We start from the raw sequence: 22,961 nt of genomic DNA on the forward strand, positions 1-22,961 counted from the left end.
GGGGTGGGGGGCTGCTGCACGCCCCCAGCATCCTAAAGAGCTGCCTTCCCCTCCATCCTTGCCTGCTCCGCACATGGGAACACAAAGGGCTCCGCTCGCAGGAGCCGTTCAGTAATTCATCCCTGCCGGTCCCGCGCGCAGACAAAAGGCTGCAGCCCCCTCCCCACGCCCGCGCCCGCCGTACCCTCCATGGTGACGGACGTGTGGCTGTCCTTCGAGTCCTTGGGGCCCTTCACCTTCAGCTCCTAGGGAGGGAAAGGCCCATCAGAGCAGGGAGCAGGGGGCTGGGGTGGGGGGGAGGTCATTGCTCAAGGTCACGGGGTCCCCCTCCACCCTGATATTTCCCCCTGGCCCCACCCCGGCCACACCGGAGGCGACTCGGGGGTGCTGGGGTGGAGGTGTGGACCGTACGGGAGCAGTTTTGGCTGCACCCACCAGCTGGGATGGCACTGGACCTATGGGGCACCCTGGAGCAGGACACCCAGCCCCACAGCAGCCCTGGGGAGGCTGCTGGTCCCACTGAGCCGAACAGCCCCGCTGCGGAGGGGCCGGGGGCAGCGGGGAGCCAGGCTGCAGCTGGTTTCTACAGGGGAGGCAGGCACGGAGGTGCAGCCAGCAGCGGATAAGCCACAGGCACCCAGCACCCACCCTCGCTGGATGGGGTGAGCGGGTGCAGGCTGTCCTGGCATCCCAGAAATGATGGCAGTGAGGACTGAGCCCGACCCGAGCTTGCACAAAGCGGGGACAAAATCCCCACCCACAACCACGACCCTGCAGCACAGCAGCTGACAGCCCTGCCCCACGGATGGTCCTCAAGAGTCCCTGGGGCAGGGAAAGCTCCGTGGGGCACAGGCGGTCGGCTCAGCCATGGGGACAGTGTTTTCTGCCCCACGCTGGGACAACCTGGCCGTGACAGCCCTGTCCCCCCCAGCACAGCCCTGGCCCAGCTTACCTCCGAGATCTTCTGGAACTGGTAGTTGCTCTGGCTGCACTTCTCCGCGGTCTCCAGCGCGATTTTGTAGTTATCCACAAAGGCCTTGTAGACCCCCAGCTGGCTGGCCTGCGGGGAGCAGGGGTAAGCCGGGCACCCGGCAGGATGCCGGAGCCCCTCCATGGTGCCAGGGGCCAGGCAGGCACCAAGGGGACACTGCCCAGAGCTGTCCCCTCCCGGCGGGATGCTCTGCCAGACCACAGCCAGCTGGGGGGCCACACACTTGGCCCCGCAGGGAAAGCCCTCACTGGGGCAGGACGGCGAGGCTCCCGCCCAGCCCTGTGCCCCTACAAACTTCCAAAATCCAGCAGAGAGCCAGCGGGTGTCTGGACAGAAGGGGCTGAAGCTACAGCCGCTTTCCAGCGCCCTTCAACCCGCCCTGTCCTCCTCCCGTCTCCAGCACAGCCACGGCACCCATGAGCACAGCCCATGCTACCATCGCGAACCCAAAGCAGCGACAGGACCTGGAGCGTAACTCCAGGGAGCCACCACCGCAGCATCCGCAGTGGTGGGGACAGAGGCAAAGACCCCCTGCCTCTCCCCGCTCAGGGTCACCCACACGCCCAGGCTCCTGCCAGCCCTGCGGCAAAGCCACACCAGCCAAAACCCCGCCACGGTCGCAGACAGGACCCGCCAGCCGCGGGCACCCCCACAGCAGCGAGAGGCACGGAGGCCGCACTAACTCCCATCCCGGGACGGGAGGGCTTGGGCAGGTGGCAGCGGCTGCTGCAGGGAGGGATGCAACAAGTCCCATGGCCACCAGCGAGCACGTGGCGGGGTGTGAGCTGAGCCACGCCATGGGGCCGAGCCCCGCAGCACCATGCTCCATCTCCCCGGCCCTCCGCCTCTTCCAAGCGGAGCAATCCCCGGGGAAGGCGCGTACCAGCTTCTGGAAGAGGTGGCCCATGGTGACGTTGCTGTCCCACTGCTGCACCTTTGGGCACAGGCTGTCGTAGAATTCCTTGTGGATCTCATAGATGTCCTGGATCTTGTAGAAAATCGTCTCAATCTGCTGGAGGGTGAGGACAGGCTGCGATGTAGTGGCTGTGGCCTTCAGCGGCTTCATAGGCTGACAAAGGAGAAGGGAGAGCGTTTGAGATGAGGACTGGGAAGGGAACGCTGGGGACAAGGGGGATCTGAGGCAGCAGCGAGGGCTGCCCAGGATGGGTCCCAGCCGGCAGCGGGACCGAAGGGCTGCTTCCAGCTTGTGCATCCTTGCAGACTTCCCCGTGGAGGAGATGACCCCCACGTTGTGCAACAGCGTCTCCGTCGCGAGGGCTAGTGAATCCGCAAGAGGAAGCAGGGCTATAAATACCTCCCCGCCAGGCACCCTGGCAGTGGGGGGAAGCAAGATGGGGGCGGCAGGGCCAGAGCTCTGCTGTGGCCTCTGCATCTTTGCTCCCTCCCAGTCAGTGCCTGGGCCAGGCCTGCTTCGGGGAGGCTATCCAGAAAGACCCCATCCATCCATCCATCCATCCATCCACCCACCCAACTGTCCATCCATCCACCCACCATCCATCCACCTATCCGCTCACTCAACTATACCCATCCATCCATCCCTCGGGAAGGACATCCCTGGAGGGCTGTGCTCACCAACAACAGGGCCTCCAGCTGGTTGATGTATATCTCCTCGCTGGCCAGGAAACCGGAGAGCACCAGCTTCCGCATCTCCAGGCCTTTGCCAGCCTCTCGCTCGCCCTGTTCAACACAGCAAGGAGCCTGGCTGAGCCAGCAACCGGCACGGGAAGGAACCCATCATCCCACCAACCCATCCCCAGGATCCCCGCGCAGGCACGCGTCCCCACCAGCATCAAGGAAGCTCCACGGCAAGGCCCGGGCACATGCCTGCCGTGCGGCACATCCAGGCGGGAGCCATCTGGGAAGCTACGGGCTGCGCTGGCTTCGCTCCCCTCCCTGGCTGGCCAGGAGCCCGGTGCCACGGGCACCGCTCCAGGGTGGCGCGCGGCGCGGCAGGACTCTCCCAGGACAGAGTCCAGAGGCGCCCAGTGAAGTCATGCCCAGCAGCAGACCGTGCTGCCACGTGAATCCGGCACCACCCTGTTCCACAGCTGAGGCTTTCCCAGGAAAGTGCCACCCCAGCGGTCACTGCCCAGTGCCACCACGGTCCCGAGCTGCGTGGGGCCCCGCTGCTGCTCCAGTTGCCATCGGCTCAGCCCGTGCCCGTGTCTGCTCCAGCACCGGTGCTCCAGCGGCACAGCAGGGAGACAGGCGATGCTCGGCGGGGCTCCGGGACCCCCAGCGAGGCTCTGCCAGCGCCCAGCCATGGATGTCCCAGCCCCTGGACTGCTTCCAACGCCCTGGCCTCCCCTATGGCACTGCTTGTCCTAAAAATCACACTTAGGGGCCAGGCTTTGCCACCCAAACTGGGACCAAGCAGAGCCACGAGGACATTCCCGAGCAATGAGCCGTTCGGGACGGTTTGGGATCCTGTTCCACCCTTGTCTGCCCCTGCCAGCTGCAAACACCCAGGGGTGCATGGCCACGGGGTGGGGATAGCCGTGGATCAGCATCTCCCCATCCCACTCTGGCATCCATCAGCCGGCCCCGGGGGGCTGCTGTGCCAACCGGGGTGCCCACCCCGCAGCCCCCTGCCACGCTGCATGGTTCGGGGCCAGGCCACGGTGACCGGCGTGGCAGAGGGGGTGCGCGGCAGGGACGGTTTTGTGCGCTGGGAGCTCACGGGCTCTTTGCCACCGATTAGTCACGGGCTCTTCCTGCTTCCCCCCGCCTGGGCCCTGCGCAGGAGCTGGGGAGATAAGCGGCCCGTCCGCGCCCAGGGCCCGCTGCACCCCGTGGGGACAATGCCAGCGGGACCCCCGCGACCCAGAAGGGCGACCCTAAAGCAGGGCCTGGCGGCCGCCCCATGCCAAACACCCCAAGGAGAGTGGAGCCAGAGCCTCCTCCAGCCCCATGCCAGCCTCTGGAGCACCCAGGGACCCTTGGCAGGGCGGGCGAGAGAAGGGTGCCAGCCCAGGAGTCCCCCTGGTGCCACCCCCCAGCACCGGGGTTCAGGACCATTTAGGGGCTGCTGGTGGGGCAGTGGCAGAGTGTGGTTCAGCCCCTTCCTGAGCATCCGGCGCTGGCTCTGCCGAGCCACGCAGCCCCCCCCCCCCCCCGCAGCATCACGCGTGGCCCCCACTCCCCCACGGGAGGAAGGCCAGGTGCTCACCCCGCTCTGCACAAGCACCCGCGGCGAGCCCTTTGTGCCCCATGCCAGGCGCAGCCCTGCCCCGTGCCCCCAGCCGCAGGCCATCCCAGGGGAGCAGCAGGGCTGCAGTCATGCTCCCACTGCCCCCCCAGCTCTGCCCCCCCACCAGCACCCGCCACGCCGACCCAGGAGCTGCTCCGATACCCGGGTGTCATCAGCACCAGCAAGATGCCCCTCGTCCCCCCCACCGACACCCAGCACGGGAGTGGGGTGCCCCCGCCGCCCACCTTCTCGCCGGCTGAGAATGGAGACCCGGGGCTGGTGGGGGTTCCCGGCTCAGAGTCATCTTCATCCTCCAGCACTTTATCCAGGTACCCTATGGCCTCCTCTTCCTCCTCCATGGCTGGCTGGGCAGCGGGGGGGCAGAGGGGACCCCGCAAGGCTCCAGGCAAGGGGCTCACGCAGCCAAGCCAGCCTGGCCTGAGTCAGCCTTGGACGCCGGCCACAGCCACGGGATGAAAGGAGCCATTATGGGATCCCCGGTGCTCCCGCCTGCCCCAGCTCCAGCCTTCGGCCTCGGCGTCCTGGCTGCAGCGGGGACGGCTGCACAACTGCCTCCGAGCAGCAGTGAGCAAGCGGTGACGGCGGTGGCGGCAATGCCGGGGTCACCAGCAGTGGGACAAGAAGGACAGCCTAGCGCTCCCTTGGCCTCCGCTCAGCCCCGAGGGGGCCGCCGGCGGTGGAGGGCCGCTGCCCGCCGCCCTGCGCCCCAGCCAGCCACGCCGCTCCGCCCTGCACGCTCGCTACAGGAAATGCATCTCTTGGCGATGGAGGTGGGGCTGCTCCGCCAGCGGCGTGTGGTCAAGGCTGGGGCGCGTGGCAGCCACCTTCCCCAACTCGGCTCTCCCAACGCCGGCAGAGACCCACGCGGAGGGGTCCCCTGGCCCCTGCCAGGCCCCCCCGTGCCCTCGCCCAGCGGAGCGGCCAGCAACAGGATAGCACCCATCCTGCCCACCGCAGCCCTCCCGCGTCCGTGGGCAGGCAGAGAGCCGGACCACGGGGATTGCCACCAGCGAGAAGTGACCTCGAAGGGCAGCAGCATCACCATGTCCCGTAAGGGGACCTGGCCCTGCACCCCCAGAAGGGTACCGACCCCCTCCCTGCCCCACAGGGCACTCGGGGCAGGGTGACGCCGCTCAGACACACGCCTTCCCGCAGCATCTGCCCCGTGTCCCACGGGGATCAGCACTGGCACCTCGCAACCCCGGGGGGAACTGCTCGATCGCAACCCTGGGGGGAACGCGAGCAGTGGCGTGACCCCCGTGAGGGGCATCGCGGGCCCTGGCAAATGGGGCAAGAACGGGCTGGAGGAGGGGACGCTAACGCAAGAGCTATTTCAGCAGTTTCCCCCACCCGCTCCTCGGCAGCGAAAGGGGAACCAGCGGCCACGTGTGCTCTGCCCGCAGGAGCCGGCTCTCCTCCCTGCGCCCATCCTGGCCTGGGACAAACTCCTGCTGCGAGAAGCGGGCAGGGACACAGACACGGGGACTTTCCAGAGCCCGTGCTCAGCCCCGTGTCCGCGCCACGGCTTTGCTCGGCCTTTGCCAAGAGGGGTCTGTACCAGGGCACCAGACACCACCTTCCGCGGCCGGGTTCCCAGAGAGGGGAACGCTCCCTGCCACCCAAAGTGCCAAACCCTGGGTTGGCTAGGCCATCACCCCACATCGTGACCACGGCACTTGTGTTTCCCAGGCAGGAGAAGGATGGATGGGCCGTTTCTGGGTGGCGGGTCCCCAAGACGGTCACAGCAGCCCCAAGAGCTTGCGAGAAGCAAAGCCCCATCAGAAACCTCAGGCTGGGAGGTGACACCTCCAAAAGGCACCCACACCAGTCCCACCTCGCTTGCCAAAAGCGATGGGGTGAGCCCAGCACCCCAGCACCTGGGTGGCAGGCTGGGACCAGGGTCCCGCCTGGGGGGGACAAGGGGTCCCGAGCCAGAATTGGGGGGGGGGGGGGGGTTCACGGCCCCAGTCCTGGGACAGGGTCCTTCAGGCAGGAGGGTGGCAGAGGGCCGGCAGCCCCCCAATCTCTCTGCCCCCCCCACCTTTCTGCCCCACCAGGGACCGCGCTGGCTGCGGGGAGGAGGATGCTGCGCAGCCCTGGGGAGGAAGCCACACCTCTCGCCTCCTCTGCCTCAGCATCCGGGTTAAGGGCTTAACTCTTTCCACGACAAAAAAAAAAAAAAAAAAAAGGAAAAAGAAAAAAAAACACAACCAAACACCAAAAAACCCACAACCTTCACGTTTCCCAGTCCGGCCTCCTCCCCCTGCCAAACCCCCGGACCCTCCCCGAGCCCGGCAGCGCCCAAATCCCCGGGGACAGCGGCCCCAGCGCTCCCCTCCCCGGACTTTACAGAAACTTTTCTTCTGGACAAAACCTATTTTTTTCCTTTAGTTTCCCGCCTGGCAACTCTCCCAGCATTCCTCCTGGGACACATCCTGGATGAACCCCAAGGGCTTCCCGAGGATGCGCTGGGAAGGGCAGAGGGAGAGGAGGGGTTAAACCTCAGTTCCCCAGAAAGAGGAGGAAGGGAGAGGGGGCAAGGTGTCCCCTCCAGCTGGCTGCTTGTCCCCAAGTGCCGCTAGATGGAGCTGGCAGCCCGGCGGAGGGGCTGCGCCCTGTCCCCAAGGGCTCCCCGGAGCTGCGGATGCTGAGGATGCTGGGGACCCCCACAGACCCCACGCCTCCCAGCAAGCCCAGCTGGGCTCCAGCACCCGGACCCCGCTCTCCGACCGGTCCGTGCCATCCTGGCTCTGCCACTAGCGTGGCACGACAGGGCAGGGACACAACGTGTCCCAAAAAAACGTGGCACCCCCAAAACCAGCAGCTAAACAGAGTGCTGCTCCCCAGAGCCCAGGGGTTGGGGATGCCAAGGGACAGTCCCCCAGGTCACAGCAGCACCAGAGCATCACTGACACAACCCAGCCAGGCACCCACAGCCCCAGCTTCAACCGCACCCGGCACAGGGCTCCGCGCCCCCAGCACCTACCCCTGTGCCAAGGCCATCAGTGGGTGTGGGTGAGACGCCGTCCCCGCTCTCCTGGCCGCGGGCGCTGAGCTGGGGGGACATGGTGGGCGACTCGTCGATGTAGGGCATGGTTTCCGAGCCCTCCGGCAGCGCCTTGGGCTCCTCGTTGCCCTCGGCGTCGTACTCATCCGCACCATAGTTGAAGTCTGCAGGGGGAAGAGAGGGCGGCGCTGAGCATCCAGGCAGTGGCGCGGCCAAGGGTCACCGCACAGCACGCCACAATTGCCCCAGTCCGCGGTTACCTGCGAGAGACCGACCCCGCGTCCAACACCCGGGGCCACACACGGACACGCGTGCCTGCACCCACAGCCCACCCTGGCCCCACCGACCTCGGCTGCCTGCTTTCTGCCAGCCCGGCTGAGCGGGCAGGGCATCACACAGAGAATCCTCGGTCCCGCAGGGCACCCTCTGCTCGACACACTTCCCCATATTTGCATAATTAATGGAACCGAGACGCCGCAGGCCTCGTCTGTGCGGGGCCAGCTGCTCTGCCAGACTCCTCAGCCCTACACAAACAGCTCTGCCCTGCCTGCCTGGCAGTCGCCATCCCTATTCCATCCCCGGGGAGGGATGGAGCTCAGCCGGCAGCCACGGCCACCGTCCTCCCTGCTTCCCCACGCCCATCCTCCTCAGAGCGTGGGAACAGGTGCCAGGACGCCTGGGTCCACAGCACGGAGGACAGTGCCACCCCCTCTGGAAGAAGGGGGATGGCAGCAGCTCCATGCCGGGTTGGTGGCTCAGACTGTGCTGGTGGGGCAGGAGGGGTTTGCTTTCCCCAGCGCAGGATGAGGCCACCACCACACCAGGCCAGCACCCATTTTAGGATGCCCCACTCTGTCCCACAACCACCCCCCTCACAGCACCCATGCCCTAGGGGAAGCCATTTTGGGGAGCCGGAGCCCCAGGTGGGAGCAGGGGGGCCCCGGGGCCTGCGGCGGGTACCGGGGTGCAGCAGGGGACTGGGGTACATCCTAACCTGTTACCATGGAAACGGCAGCGGCTCGGTGGCAGCGGGAAGAGGCGGCTGCAGCAGCCCCAAGATGCTGACAAAGGGGAGGGGGATGGGAGCCCGGCTGCGGCAGGGGCGGCTGTGGGGTGCAGCCAGCACCCCTTGCCCAGGGCCCACAGCTGAGACCCCCTCAGTAGCTCCCGAAGAGGCGGTGGGGACGGCTCGCCCAACCTGATCCCGCGCCAGCCCCTCGCTCCCCTCCCTGCCCAGCAGCCCCACGGCCGTACCCACGGGCTCTCCGGCTGTGGGCAGCAGGGGGACCCCAGCCAAGACCCTGGCAGAGACCCCAGCCAAAACAAGGGTCTGGTCCCAGAGCAAACCCCACACCACTGCCACTTTGTGCCACCCCGGCCGAGGACTCCCCTGACTCCCATCAACGCCGCTCGGCACATGAATATTTCATTTGGTTTCATATTGAAAGTGAACAGATCTTTAAATCAGAGAGCACTGCAAAGCCCACTCAAGCCGGGAGCCCCGCCAGTGCCAGCAGGGAGGGATAGGGGGTCCCATCCTACATCTAGGGGTGGGATGGAAGAGAGCCCTGACACAGGCCAGATGCATCCCGGCTCTGCCAGGGCACCACAGCCCCTCTCAGACCTTGCTTCATTAGCAATTAGCAGCTAATAACCACGCCTCGGAGGCTGGGTTGCCACCCTCACCAGGCCACCGCAGCCTCCATCCAACCAAGGAGCTGACTGGGAATGAACAAGTTGGATGGGTAGAGATGGGGGAGCCCATAGCTCCCCCTGGTCCTCACCTTCCAGGGAAAGAAGATCCCTGACTCCAACCTGTCCCGCTTCCTCATGGTAGGACATCCCTTGTCCCTCCTGCCTTTGACGGGTCCCCACTGGGATGCCTCTAGCACCATCCAGGAGCAAAGCAGCACAAGGTACATTAGCATTGGTGTCCCCCCACGATGGTCACCTCCCCAGGACACCCAGCCCACGCAGCTCCCCTGAGCCCACCCAACCAGGTCCCATCCCCAGGCTGGGGATGCCCCAGAGAAACCCAAACCTCTCGCCCAACTGCCCTTCCCCATCAGACAGGGTCTAAGGCAGCTGAGAGGGGACAAAGCTGATGGTCCCCACCTGGCACACCAACTTGGAGACCATCAGGCCTCCCCTCCACCACGGCCAAGGTCCTCCAGCTCCGGACTTAACCGCAGGGCAGGCAACGGGGGCACCCAGAGCGGCACCGGTGCTGTGCGAGACCTGGCAACCAGGCTGGGGCGGCTCGGCGGCCAGGTAACAAGGAATACGGCTTTAACGAGGCGGCTGGGGACCCTGGGAGGCGACATCCACAGCGGTGCAGGGCTGAAGGTGGCATCAACAGCACGGAGGTGGAAGGAACCGGCCTGTGGGGACATGGGAACGACTCAGCTCTCAAGGAGCCATCGCTCCCAGTTGGAGCAGAGCTACATCCCAGTCCCAGAGCTGAGCTGGGGATGAGACCTACAGGCAGTGCCCCAGTGGCACCCTGTGCTGAATGCAGAGCTGTGTCCCCATGGCTCCAGCTGTGCTGTCACAGCTGTGCAGTATTTAGGGGGCTCCCACCTGAGCATGCTGGGCTCACCCCCAGCACCCGCTGCCGGGAGGGAACCAAGCACCACCAAGCAGCCAGGACAGGTGAGGGGGACATTGCTGGGCCAGGGGACACGGAGGGGCTGGCCCCTGCGTCTCCATGCCCGTGGGGTGCTCCTGCCACCCAGCCAGCCCAAACCCAGCACCTCCCTCTTTCCTGCAGCTGCAGAGCCTGTTCCTGCGCCCGTGCCAAAACCCAGCGCTATTTTTGCTCCCGTTTTTCAGCAGCCATGGAAATCCTCCTGCTCCACCCCAGGGGCGGGCACCGAGGAGAGGGAGGCAGCTGGCCCAGGGGAGCCACTTTGGTGGGGGACAAGGACACCCCAGCTCCCACGTGCAGACCTGTGGCCCGGAGCTGCAGACCAAGGGCTGGCACCCGCAGGACACCAACACCCATCAGGGAAGGGGTCCCACAGGCTGGCATGTGCCCCCAGGAGAGTGCCAGGGCCAGGAACACGTGCCCACGGGGGATTATTTTCCCCAGGAAAATAATGTTTCCACTCTGCCGTGTCTTCCTGAGTCTGACCCAGGTTAATCCCAGCATGATGGTCCCCAAGAGGGAGCGTAGCCAAGGAGAGCAGCCACCTCCTTACCAGCCCGGGCAGGTGACAGCACAGTCACAGCAGCTCAGGGTGGAATTTTCTTCCCTTTCCAGTCAGGCACACACTGTTCCCTGCACCCCGGGAGCGCAGCGGCACACCCTAACGCTCGCTCATCCCATCCCACTGCTGGGAGAAGTCCAACATCTGCACGAAGCCTGTGAGGTTTTGGGGAAATGCTGCCGTTTCCCTGCGCCTGGTGAAAATTCACCATGACAACACGGATGCGTGAGCTGGCCTCCGATCTGCCTCCGCGGGCCTCCTCCAAAGGGTGGCTCAACACAAACAGCATCTCCTCCGCACCGTCACCGCCTTCCCGGGTGTGACGAGGGACAAACCCTGCCCCACATCCCCCCAAACATGGGCACGCCGAGCAGCCTCTCCTATGCCCCTGCCCTCCACGGTGAGGGCGGCCGGAGCAGGATTTGGGATGGCAGAGCCATCACTTTGCGGAGAGGCTGTGGCTGGGAAGGAGGGCGCGGAGGCTGGGGCTGGATGTGGCCTCCAGGTTCCAGCCCAGCCGCCTGTGCAAGCGGCACAGCTCTGCCGGACCCCGGCGCTGCCGCTGCTGGATGCGGCCTCCAGCTGCGGGTGTTGGAGGCTTCGGGCTGGAAAACTTGGGGGGGCTCAGCCCTATGCAACGTGCCCCCCTCCAGCAGCCCCTTGCTCCCTCCAGGGCATGGCAGGTGCCACATCTGTGCAGGGGACACCGTGCCTCCTTCTCCAGAGCATCCCACCTTCCCACGCACCCATGCCAAACCTTGCTGCCCCAGAAATGCCAAGGTCTGAGCTCAACACTGCACCCCAAAACCCACGCAGTGCAACGCTCCCCCTGAATGAACAACGGAGACCCTGTGACCGAGCCCCCCACCATCCCTTAGCGTGTCCCTGGCTCCCTTAGCTGCCCCCAAGACAGCTGCTGTGGGACTGGGATCAGCACGGCTCTGGAGCTCGTTCCTCCCTGCTGCCCGGCCGTGGGATGGGGGGATTCGCACCCCCCGGGCTGCTGCAGGACGCCCTCAGCCCCCTTGGCTGCCGGCCCCCGAGTACCGACACTGCGTTGCCACAGCATCCTCGGCACAGCGCCTCGGAGCTCGCTGCGAAAATCACGGCTAGGGGAGAAATCACGCAGAGGGACGGGGATGGGATGCGTCCCCAGGGACCCCCCCGTGGGCAGCGCCAGCCCCCCCACGCCAGGGCCACCATCACCCATCCTGCTCAGGCAGCCCCTCAGAGTGGACAGCAGGTCCCCGGAGCCAGAGGGATGCCGGACCGACTCCGGCCAGCGCTGCCCTGCCGCTGGAGCGTGCGGGATGCTCAGGGAGGGGAACGCAACCCCCCGCCAGCATCGCCTCCCCCCGGCTCGGGCTCGCCTCAGCCCGGGAGCCCCCCCCGCATGTGATCGCCGGTACAGCATCCCTCCCCAACGCGACGCAACGCAACCCAACAGGTAGGAGGGGGGACCGACCACCCCGACTTTCCCTCGCCGCCCCCCAGCCCGGGTCACGTACTGCTGTAGAGGGTGTCGATCCAGGAGAGCCTCGGCAGGCCGCGGTGGCTCAGCGGCTCCATGCTCGGGAGGGCTGCACCGGCTGTCAGCCCCGCCAGCCGCCTCTCATCTCACAACAAAGACGGCGGGCGAGGGCGGGAGGCGGGGGGCCGCAGGCCCAGGCGAGGGGCTGGATGGGAGAGCTGGGCACGGCCGCTTGCCCGGGTTGCACGGCGGTTCTTCTGCCAAGGGTGCCCAGGGAAGGAGGTGCCGCTTGGCAATGGCAGCGCGTCCCGCCTCCCGCCCCTGCCTTGCCGGGGGGAGCCGAGCTCAGCATCCCCCCCGTACGCAGCCACGCTGACCCTCCGCAGGGGTCTGGGGACCAGGGAGGAGGAGGAGGAGATGGGGGTGGCCCAGGGGCATACGGCTTCCCCCCCAGGCCACCCCAAGGAGAGTAGGGGGGGATGGTGGAGCCCAGCTCCATCACCCTTTCCACCATGGTCTTATCTCGTTCCTACGACCCAGGGATGCTCTGCCCCCTCCCCAGCAGAACCCCACCAGCCCCTCAAACGGCTACGGCTGAAGGACGCAGGCTCCTCCTGGCCCAGCTCCCCCCGGCTCAGGACCAGGATCTCCCCTGCCCTCCACAACCGGGGTGTGCGGGCAGGCAGGGGTTAAACCGCCCTCCCCAGCTGTACATAGCCAAAGGAAACATAAAGCGCCAGAGTCATCAACCCCAATATGTCAGGGCGCCGGCCAAGCGTTCAGGCGCGGAGACTGCCCTGGTTCAGCCCGTGCCGGCATCGCCGCCCCGGTCCCGGCGGCGTGGGCAGCATCCCTCGCCCGTGCCCTCGGCCGCATCCTGCCTGCGGGCTCAGCCCTGCGGGAAAAGGGGCCTGGAGCAGGCGCCGGGGCCAGATGGGAACCGGGCAGGAGGGATAACGCTCCGGCAGGCACAAGGGGAAGGTAAGAGCCACCCGAGCGTGAAGTGCCAGGACGCGGGTGGCGCTGGCAAGCGCCCCGGCCGTGAAACCTGAGGGGACCCCGCCAAGGCAATGCCACCGCCTGAGCCCCGCTCCCTGGGACGGCCGCGCCAGGCCGGTACATTTTGGGGGAGCGCGGCAATGCCAGGGCTGCGGTTCGGCAGGGCTGGGGCACGTAGAGCCACCGGCATCTGGCATCCGGAGTGAGGGGCCGCTGCTGCCCCCGGCACAGCTCTGCCACCCCGGAGGGGGGGCACATCCAGCCCTGGCAGGGTGGCAGGGACCCAGCCCAAGCAGGTGCTGAGTCAGCGGCCCCACAGCTGCCATCTCCCACCCCAGGTATTTTGGGGACCCAAGCACACCACCCCACAGGATGCTGCTAGGCACCACCACCCCCCCTGCACTGCCTGGTGCCAGTGCTCCCCTTGTCCCCGAGCCGTCAGCACGAGCAGTGCCAGCCCTGCCCAAGGGTGACCACAACGCAACCACCTTGCTGGTCTCTGTCCCCCCACCAACTCCTCCATTTGCTCCTGCCCAGGCTCCAGCTCGCTGCCACAGTCTGTCCCCACTCCATCCCTTGAAGGTCCTGATGGAGAGTCCCCTCCACCCTTCACAGCCAAAACCCGCACCCCCCACAGCCCCCCGCAGCATGAGACCCCGCCACCCAGCGCGGCGAGCTGCCAGGAAGGTGACAGTGGTTTGGCTGAGCACATCAACCCTGCTCATGGCAGGAAACCACGCTGCTCACACCTTGAGAAGCATCACACCAGCACCGGCACCAGCACCGGCACCAACAAAAAGCGCAGCTGCTGCCCCTCCGGCGCGGTGGCTGCAGAGCCACAGGGGCAGCAGGCAGCCCGCAGCCCCCCAGGATGGCCCGTTTTCCATGCACGCAGGGGTTTTTCCACATAACTCCCCAGGCTAGACACGCTTCCCGGCCGCTCCTGCCCACGGCACCTTGCTCCGCGTGTCGTGGTTTTGTTGGGGCTGAACTACGACACCACGCTACCATGCAAGCCCCACTTTGCACATCTTCCTCTTTATCCAACAACAAGACACGAGCTGCCCACAGGCCACCAGACTCCTGGGGACCCTCCTCTGCCCATCGCTGAGGGGAGCACCCACCACCCCACGGTGAAGCAGGCCAGCCCCGGGTGAAGAGAGGCTGCTAACTGCACACTCAACCCTCCCGACCCCAGCACAGCTCCAGCCGGGAGCATCCCTGCGGCCAGAGCCCAAAGCCGAGTCCCCGCAGTTCCTCCCTGCCACCGGCCGGCCCCGCGCAGCCGGCTTGGTGTCTGGCTGTCTGCCTGGCATCTGCCCAGCCCCTGCCCGCCAGCCCACGCGCCGCTATTTCTGGACTCTTGTGCAAGAGCCTCCTCCAGCCGCGGCCGCATGATCGGCTCCGAAGCCACCCGCATCTCCTACACCCACGTGGCGCGAAGGGGGTGTTTTCCTGCAGGAATAGCAGAAGGGAGCACTGGGTGAGGATTAAGAGAGCAGCCAGAGTCCTTTGGTTGGGAAAGGTGAAGCCTACGCATCCCAGAGCCACGGCACGGACACAGCCAGGGCTGAGGTGGGAGACGTGAGCTCCGGCGCCCGCTGTGCTGGGCTGTGCGGGAGGTCAGGGCTGTCCCTCGCTGGTGCAAAGCAGCACCTATCCCCTTGCCAGAGGCTGCAGAGGGGTAAAAGAGGAATAAATGGAAATATTTCCACCTTCCCAACCAAGGAGCACAGCAGATCCTTCCTGCAGTGCCTCAGCCCCTGGCTGCTCCTCTCCCACCCAGCCCCGATGCCAGCGCTGCCGAAACGGCTCCCGCTTCCCACCGCGGGACCCATGAAGGAGGAGGTGTTGGTTCTCAGCATCAGAACACAAACCGCCCATGGCGGAAAGCCCTGGTCCGAGCACAAAGGTCTCCCTATCTGCCAGATCTTCAAACAATCCCTGAACTTTGCAGCTGGCCCTTATCTCGGGGCAGATCTGCAGGACATCCTCCCAGTTCTGCTTGGGCTGGCCAGGTCTCGCTCCCCGCTGCTGATCTCCATATGCAAATTACCCTGCTTAGCAAACACTGATAAAGTAACGAGGGGTGGGACAGCCAAAACTATGTGAAGCCATCTCTTGGGGATGCAGCGGGATCAGTGTGCTCCTTCCGGCCAACCTCCACCGGAGGGGAAACCCAGCAACACCACGAACCGGAGACAGAGGTGCCGTTTTCCCAGGACAGATGCACACTGCAGTGGGTTGCCTTGGTTAAACCATGCTCCCCTCTCCGACCCAAGGGAATGTTAAAGTGTCTCCCTCGGTTGGCCGCGGCGGGGTTGGCAGCAGCAGGCAGCATCCAGCAGAAGACAAGAGCAGAGCCATCCGGTGGGATCCCAACCAGCAGCATCGCTGGGCAGGAGGGGAGGAGGAACCCCCCCCAAACAAAGAGCTCCCGCTGCACAGGGGAAAAAAAAAAAAAAAAAAAAAAAAAAAAAAAAAAAAATCAAAACCCAAACCAGATTTCAATAGACTTACGATGCAAATGTATGCAGGCCCCGCAGGCCACTTCTGGCTGTAGCCAGCCACCTAATGAGGGTTTCTCGCGTGCCCTGCTGCTGCTGCCGCTCCCACCTGGGGACCGCCGACCACCACACCGAGGGGCCAGGGGCCACCTCCAAGCCAAAGCTGGCACCGACACGGGAACTGCATCCCCTCCTTCCCTTCCGCAGGGCTCTGGGGCAGCGCTGCTGCCCGCCGTCCACGCGCTGCTGAGCTGGGGGAGCTCAGCATCATCCCAGCCCCAAATGGCAGACAGATGTGCCCGCTGGGACCAGATCACCCACCAGTGAGAGGGATGAGGACCCCCATCCCACCCCGCATCCGTCCTGCTCGGCTTTCACCAGGACGGGCGGTTTCTCCGCCCGACAGACGCTGTGGCTGTTGCCAGCTCTGCCCTGGAGCACAGGTCCCACTGGTGCCCGCGGGCAGAGCCGCTCGCAGGTTTCCCCTTTGCTCTCCCAGCTCCTTTACGAGCCCTCCAGTATTTACCATCACGGGGAGGTTACTCCAACAACCAGCACTTACTGCTTTCATTTGAAAGCTGTGCTTTTACCCAGCAGCTCTTCTAGTCAAAGGCTTTTAACCTCGTGAACTTTTGCATTTATTTATGACTTTTCTTTAACCGTGCCAACCTGTCCCAGCGTTAACCCTGCAGTCCCTGGCTGGGGCAGCACCGCTCTCCAGGGAGGCAGTCCCATGTTGTTGTCACGCTGCCATCAGAGGGGGGGTTGTGGAGAAATGCCACCTCCCGAAACACCGCCGGGCCCCAGAGCAGATGGAGACGGTTCAAAGGTCCCCAGCAGGCACACACACACGCACGCTGCGGTTTTGTCCTCGCCTAAGCAGTTAAAATTAAACACAGCGGCTCTGTCTGGCCTTCCCTGGCCAGAAGAGGAACTTCCAGAATCTTCAGAGCCAAAAAAGCACTTTCCAACAGCTAGGGGGAAAAAAAAAAAATAAAGAGTACAAATTTTAAAAAATAAATAAAATTTAAAAAAAGAAAAAAAGGACACAGAGGTGGTAGATGATCCCCTTTGAGATCCCTCCTGGCACCACGGGAGGGGAAATGGTTGCACAAACAATGCAACAAACACTTCTTCACCTGCCTGGGAGATGCAGGATCACCGCTCCTTCGTCTCTTGCCCGCCATGACCTACTCCAGACAGAAAGAGATGAACCGGGATAAACTCTGGACTTTGCTCACTCTTTTCCATTCGCCTCTTCCTGAAGTTTCAGTGGATTTTCCAAGAAAGGGATGAGGAACCAGCAGGACAGAGCCCTGCCCGCAGCCCTACCCCATCACCTCCCCGGCTGCAGAGGGGTCTCTCCGGGACACACAGAGATGCCGCTTTCGCAGTATCGTGTATTTGCCAGCAGCAGCACGAGCTGAAAGCAGGGACGGAGCAGCAAGAACCAGCCCTGCCTTTACCCAAACCACACCAGGAGCTCCGAACATGATGCCCATGGAGATCCAGCCCTGAGCTGGGCACAAAGGGACGATGCCATGGGGACTCTGGATGCCCCAGGGCCCTTTCCCCACCTCAGCCCTTTGGTGCGCACACTCCCACCGCTGCATTTCTGTGCTCCGCGAGGCAGCGACCCGCAGCCTCCCTCCCCATTTCCCAAGGTGCTAGCGAAGGCGGTGTGGCGGGGTGAGCAGTGAAGCCCACGTGACTCCAGGATCTTTCCATGACAGAAACTGTAATTCCAGCACAGCCTGCAGCCGCAGCATCCTGCTGTAACCAAACCCACCAGCCAACCCCATCGAGGAGTATTCCAGCTATGCCAGCACTCCCCACCCTGCAGCTCGCATTTCTGGGGTGCAGGGTGCTGCACGGGGCAGATCGGGGGCTCCTGGCCCCAGCAGCCTTCCAGAGGAGCTTCAGAAGCTCCCGCAGCATCGCAGCTCTGTGGCAAAGCCGGCCTTTTTCTCAGCTTCCCACAGTCAAAGGAGGGAAACCCAGCACCAAGTTTGTTCCACCTCTGCGCACACTACCCGGCCGCCGGGCACAAAGCATCTTCCGAGGAGCATCACTGCGTCCCTCCTCCCAGTCACCGGCACAGTCGCCTCCCACCTGCTCAGCCCACCCTCTCCTCGTGGGTACCAACCCTTCACCCCAAAATCGTGCTGCAGCAAAAGGGCAGTGATGGAAGCAGCACCCAGCCGAAGCATCGCCGCGCCCTGGCACGCCCCGACCACTTCCCGGCACGGCCACGCGCGGCACCGCGCATACTCAGCTGTGAGGCCAGCTCCGTGTTTAGCCACAGGGACAGGTGACGGCCAAGATGAAGGGAATTTCAGTCCTTTCCACGCTTCGCTTTTAGCCATCTGCTCGCTGACGCTCAGATTTTGTTGGTCCCGGGTGAGCTGGCACAGGCGTTATCTCAGATGCCAGGATCATCTATCTGGCTGTCACACGCGCCGCTCTCATGCGAGAGCCGCAAATAGGGGCATCTTGCAGATTTCCTCGCTTTAAATCAGATTAATCACAACCTACTTAAAGGAAACCACTGTCTTTCCCCGGTAATCCCCATAAAGACGGTACTCATTGCTCCTTCGCTCGCTGTCCAGACAGCGCTGCCGTAGGTCACAGCGAAATGGTGACCGACCACATTCAGCCACAGCACCGCTAAGCTCCAAAATTCCCATTAAAATACCGAGGGACCCAGGCAGAGCAGCGTTAACCGAGTTACCCACCACCTGGACTACTGGTGGGAGAAGCAAACAGCAATCAGGAATTGTTAATTATATCTGAAAAATAAAGAGAAGTGAGAAGAAAACCAGGGAGCACGAAGTTAACCAACTGTCCGGAGAAAGGGGGATCCAGGCAACGACCACACGCGTTTTACTGTGCTCTCAAATTCTGCTTTTAAATGTCAGTGCCGTCAGTGAACACAGGCGCCCTTCTAACACGCAACAAAGAAAAGCGGTGATGCTCGGGAAAGGCTCGGGACAAGGCTGGGCGACCTCCGCGCAGAGCCCGGCCGTGCCACGGGGCGAGGAGCCGGCTGCTGGGTGGAGGGGACGCTGCCTCCTCGGACGAGCGCGGGATGATCGCGATGGAGACCCGTTTGGGGGAGGAAGAGGCCACATTTGACCACAGCAGATGCAACCCTGGATTTCAAGGTCTTGGCCAAAAGACTCACCCCGGCCGGCTGCAAGGGTCTTGGTGCAGCCACCTCAAGGCTGGAGGATCCCTCCGGCTTACGAGACCAGGACCCTCGGGGGCTCACGCTGTGCTCCAGGGAAGCCCTGGCCTGAGAGCAGCCTTACACGATGCTGGGTGTTTGGAAACACTCAGCAGCATTACCCAGATATAAACAAAGTGCAGGATCTGAGTGTAAATCGGGAGGATTTGCACTCGCTCCCGCCGACACGCTCGAGCCCCCTCAGCCGCCAAGCTCCAAAAACGACAACCCGTGATGACTGACGCGGAGCTTGGGAAGAGCTTGGTGACACATGGAATGCCCTTAGTCCTCGCCACGGGACTGGGTGCGGGCTTCCACGGCTGGTCCCCGCCGATCGAGGAGAGGCGCAAACACACGCATGAGCAAGCCCGGCGCAGTACAGAGACAACACCGAGAGCAGCCGCATCCTCTGGATGCTTCACCTCCAGAAAGCTCAGGAAGGTGAAACGGAAACCGAGCTGTTCTCTGGCCCTGTAGACTCATGCAATAAATATAAATTACGGTAAATATTAAGCACGGTTCAACATCAGAGCGCTTGCTACCCTGGCAATCCTAAAGCAGCACGACACAGCCTTGGGGAAAAAGCACCACCCTGAAGAATCAAGCAAGAACGACATTAACTCGAGTCAGCTGCAGAATTAGCCACATGAAAAGTGAGATTCCCTCGCTGTCAGGACTGTGTTTGAACCGGGATTAAAGCTGATGCAATAACAACTTCCAGGCCGCTGGAAGTAGGACAGCGCGACGGGTGACAGCATGAGCTGGCTGCGCCTTCAGTGCCGCAAAACAGCCAGTTGCAAAATGACATCGTCCTCAGCCCGCCCAGTGAAACATCCCGGGACGCCTCGCCACCCCGGCACGCTTCTGCTTTAGCGGCCCCAGGACTTTCCCAAGGCAGATCACAGGATGTCAGCCGAGCAGACATGTCCCCATCAGCCAGGTCACACCTGGGGGACGTGACTCTCCTGTTGTGTCCCAGCCTCCAAGGTGGCTCCTGGGCCAGTGGCCCATCACCAAGAGCCAGTTGCCGGTCAGGACGGGCCCTTGGCACAGGATACCCTCAGGAATGGGACAAGGATGGCACAGGGGCTCAGGGTGGTCTTAGTGGTGGGATGGGGACAGCACAGGGCCTGGGGGTGGCATTAGCTGTTTGATGGGGATGGCACAGGAGCTTGGGACAGCCACAGCAGTGTGTCGGCATCCTGGCTGGGTGACGGGGACAGGCCAGAGAGACCGCCAGGTCCTCAGCCGTGCCATGGCGTGGGGGACACCGACTGCATGCCAGGGGTGGCAGGGGAGCTCGGGGTGGCCTTGGCACGGCACAGGGCTGTAGGGCGCTCCCCACCACGCATGGCCGTGGGGTGCCCTTGACCGTGCCACAGACAGCAGGAGGGCTGGGGGTGCCCTTGACCCTGCCATGGGGCCACACAGGGGCTGGCGTTACCCTCACCCCTGGTGCGGGATGTCCCAGGGTGGGGGGAACACCCCCATCCCCATCCCCTTCCCCCCTGCCCCCGCGGCACCCACCTGCCGAGGACGCGTCCTCCCCGTCGGAGCTGCGGCCGCTGCCTCCCCCCGGGGAGCTGCCGGTGGGGCTGGGCGGCGGGCGGGGGACGGCCGGCGGGGGGGCTCTGGCCAGGGCCGCCTCCAGGTAGCCCACCTTGAACCGCTCCTCGGCCAGCGCCCGCTGCAAGCGCCGCAGGTGCCGCCGACACCGCTCCAGCTCCCGCTCCATGGCCCGCACCGAGCCCAGCTCCATGCGGGGCACCGCTTCCCCCGGGAATTCCGCTTCCCAGTGCCTCCCGAAATCCTCCCGGGCCGCCATCCCCCGCCCCGGCCCGAAGTTTCACCGCCCCCCCACCCCGCTCCACCTTCACCACCGCCTTCCGCCCCCCCCCGCCCCCGCCCCGGGCCCTGACGTCGCCCCCTGCCCCGCCCCGGTCCGGCCCCACCGGGGCGGGGAGCAGCGCTGCCACCGCCCCCCACCCCCGGCTGCGACCGGCTGGGCTGTGCCCGGAATCTCCGCCTCTGCCCCCGCGCTCCCCGGGCTTCGGACGGGGCGGGTTTGGGGAGCCCGGGAGCGGGGTGACACATTCTCGTCTGTTTCAGCCTTCGGTTATGGAATCACGGAGTGGTTTGGATGGGAAGGGACCGTTAAAGCCCACCCAGTGCAATCCCCCTGCCAGGAGCAGGGACATCTCCAACCAGATCAGGTTGCTCACAGCCCCGGCCAACCTGGCCTGGAATGTTTCCAGGGATGGGGCATCCACCGCCTCTCTGGGCAACCTGGGCCAGTGCTCCACCACCCTCAGCATAAAAAAATTATTCCTGATGTCCAGTCTGAATCCCCTCCCTCAATCTGCTGGCCATGCTGCCGGTGATGCAGCCCAGGATGTGGTTCCTCCATCCCCACCACTGGGTCTCCCCAGAGGAGCTGTGGGCTGGGAGGATGCTGTGCAGGAGACGCAGCGCCCGGGGCTGGCAGCATCAGAGCAGCTGACAAAGCGACAGCTAACGGCACAAATGAGCCCACACACTGTGAGAAATCGGTCCCCGAGCCAGGGACAACTGAGCCTCGAAGGTGCAGGGTAGCTCCTGTGCCACCAAGCTGCTGCACCCACAGCCACCCTCATCCTCCGGCCGGTGATGCCTCTGCCTGCCCTGTCCGTCTCAGGACAGATGGCCATTCCCACCGGACAGGCACAAACTCCTGCGGCGGGCGATGGAGACCCACGGAAGGCTTTTTGCCCACTCCATGCCACGGCGCAGCGTGCCTGCTGCGTGTAAGCTGTCCCCCAGCCCGCTCCTGCCCCACGGGATGGGGCTTTCCAACCCGGCGCCATGGGGAGGGTTGGTGATTCCCTTCCCTTACCCCTCAAGGCGTGGGGGGGGCAGTCACCGTAGCTGCAGGTGACTCACAAGCTGCGTCCCTTGTGCCACCTGGCCGTGCCCCAGCAGGAACAAAGCGCCCCATTTATTTACCCACGAGGCCCAGGCAGTGTCGCAACAACCACCTCCTCCTTCTCCTCCGTCACCGCCCGCGAGCAGGGGGCTGCGCAGGGGTGGGTGCCTCCCTGCTCAGCGATTTGGGGGTGCTGGGTGGGTGTGGGTGAGGGCCAGCCAGTCCAGGGCTCTTTGCAGGAGCTGCAACCCCTGCTTCACAGCAGCGTTAGGGGCGAAGGAACCCAAAACCGTGCCTCTGCGCCATGGGACCCGCAGGAGCCGTGAGGACGCTGCCCAGGACAGGCAGGTGCCCAGCACTCGGCAGAGCCCTGGGTTCAGCGTGGCACGTGCTGAAGAGGTGGGCTATCCCCGGGGGTCGGACCCCTTGGCGGAGGCCGGGGAGGAGGCCGGGAGCGGCCTGATTTATGCGTGGCGACAGATAATTACACCTCTTTCATCATCTGTCAGGCAGACGGGCCCGGCCGAGCCTTACAATGCATTTCTGGCTCCCCGTTTCGGTCCGTAAATCTCTCCAGCACGCAGCAATAAATCAGCAGGGGCTGAGGGAGCAGGGGCAGGGTGGGCGTTCCTGCCGGCCCCCCACCCTGTAATGAACACCTAGGTAAGGAAGCGTCCAGGACGAGGTGGGGACGGCCCAACGGGACGTGCTAATTACAGGCAGCATCCGGTGACCGTGATTTACGGTCTGGCCTTGCCCGCTTCTTCCGAGAGCCAAGGCTGGATCCCTGCATGGCCAGGGCTGCCCAGAGCCGGGGTGCTGGGAACCCCCGGCGGCGCTCCCCAACCAGGTCCTGGGGGTTGCGGGCGGGCTGGGGGCTGAGCATCCTGCCAGTATTCCGGCATCCTCAAGAGCCTCTCGCTCCTGAGCCGAGCTCGCTGTGTGTCAGTGGCCACGGGAGCACCGTAAGACGGGGCGGCCAGGAGGCTGCTGGGGAGAAGGGCTGTGGCGAGCACAGGTGAGCACTCAAAAATATTTGTGAGCTTCACCTTCCTTTGAAGTCCTGCTGCCCGGTCCTCCCCTCTCCCCGAGGCCCCGGCTCCTGATTTATTGGGATCCTGGAGCAGAAGCACCTAAATTAGCTCTGACTTCAAAGAGCGGAGAGAGGAGAAGGGCAATAGGCAAATAGCCCCCCGCTAATTGTGGCCATTGATCAAACTTGAGCTGGGACAGTCAGATAGGAAGGGATGGATCCGGGGGGACACATTCTCCTGGGGCTCCACTTTCACACCAGTCACCCCAACAATTTGTCAGACCCGCTCCTGGGCCATTTTTCAAAAACTTTACCCCTCCTCGAACGAGAAGGCATTTAGATGCCGCTCGCTGATGACCTGGCCAAACACATGTGGTGGCCCCG

The 22,961-nt window shown here is 64.3% G+C and overlaps 1 protein-coding gene across 3 annotated transcripts in view; it reads right to left on the reverse strand.

Moving 5' to 3' along the window:
- The window catches only part of ABR (ABR activator of RhoGEF and GTPase), a 36,088-nt gene extending 15,649 nt beyond the window's left edge, over positions 1 to 20,439 (reverse strand). Inside the window, exons 1-6 of one of the 3 annotated variants that reach the window (XM_086762862.1) lie at positions 20,170 to 20,439; positions 7,210 to 7,394; positions 2,585 to 2,689; positions 1,875 to 2,060; positions 953 to 1,060; positions 185 to 245 (exon numbers count right to left, since the gene is read on the reverse strand). In XM_086762862.1, the coding sequence (XP_086618988.1) occupies positions 185 to 245; positions 953 to 1,060; positions 1,875 to 2,060; positions 2,585 to 2,689; positions 7,210 to 7,394; positions 20,170 to 20,401 (877 nt within the window). In that variant the 5' untranslated portion in view covers positions 20,402 to 20,439. Of the gene's footprint in view, positions 1 to 184; positions 246 to 952; positions 1,061 to 1,874; positions 2,061 to 2,584; positions 2,690 to 4,447; positions 4,913 to 7,209; positions 7,395 to 11,947; positions 12,168 to 20,169 lie in introns of those variants that run through there. The other 2 variants (XM_086762859.1, XM_086762861.1) reach the window with 2 other exon arrangements.
- Between the last annotated feature and the right edge of the window lie 2,522 nt (positions 20,440 to 22,961).

This window comes from Chlamydotis macqueenii, chromosome 19 (assembly GCF_036417535.1).
Source record: "Chlamydotis macqueenii isolate bChlMac1 chromosome 19, bChlMac1.mat, whole genome shotgun sequence".
In the NCBI taxonomy this organism is placed as follows: Eukaryota; Metazoa; Chordata; class Aves; order Otidiformes; family Otididae; genus Chlamydotis; species Chlamydotis macqueenii.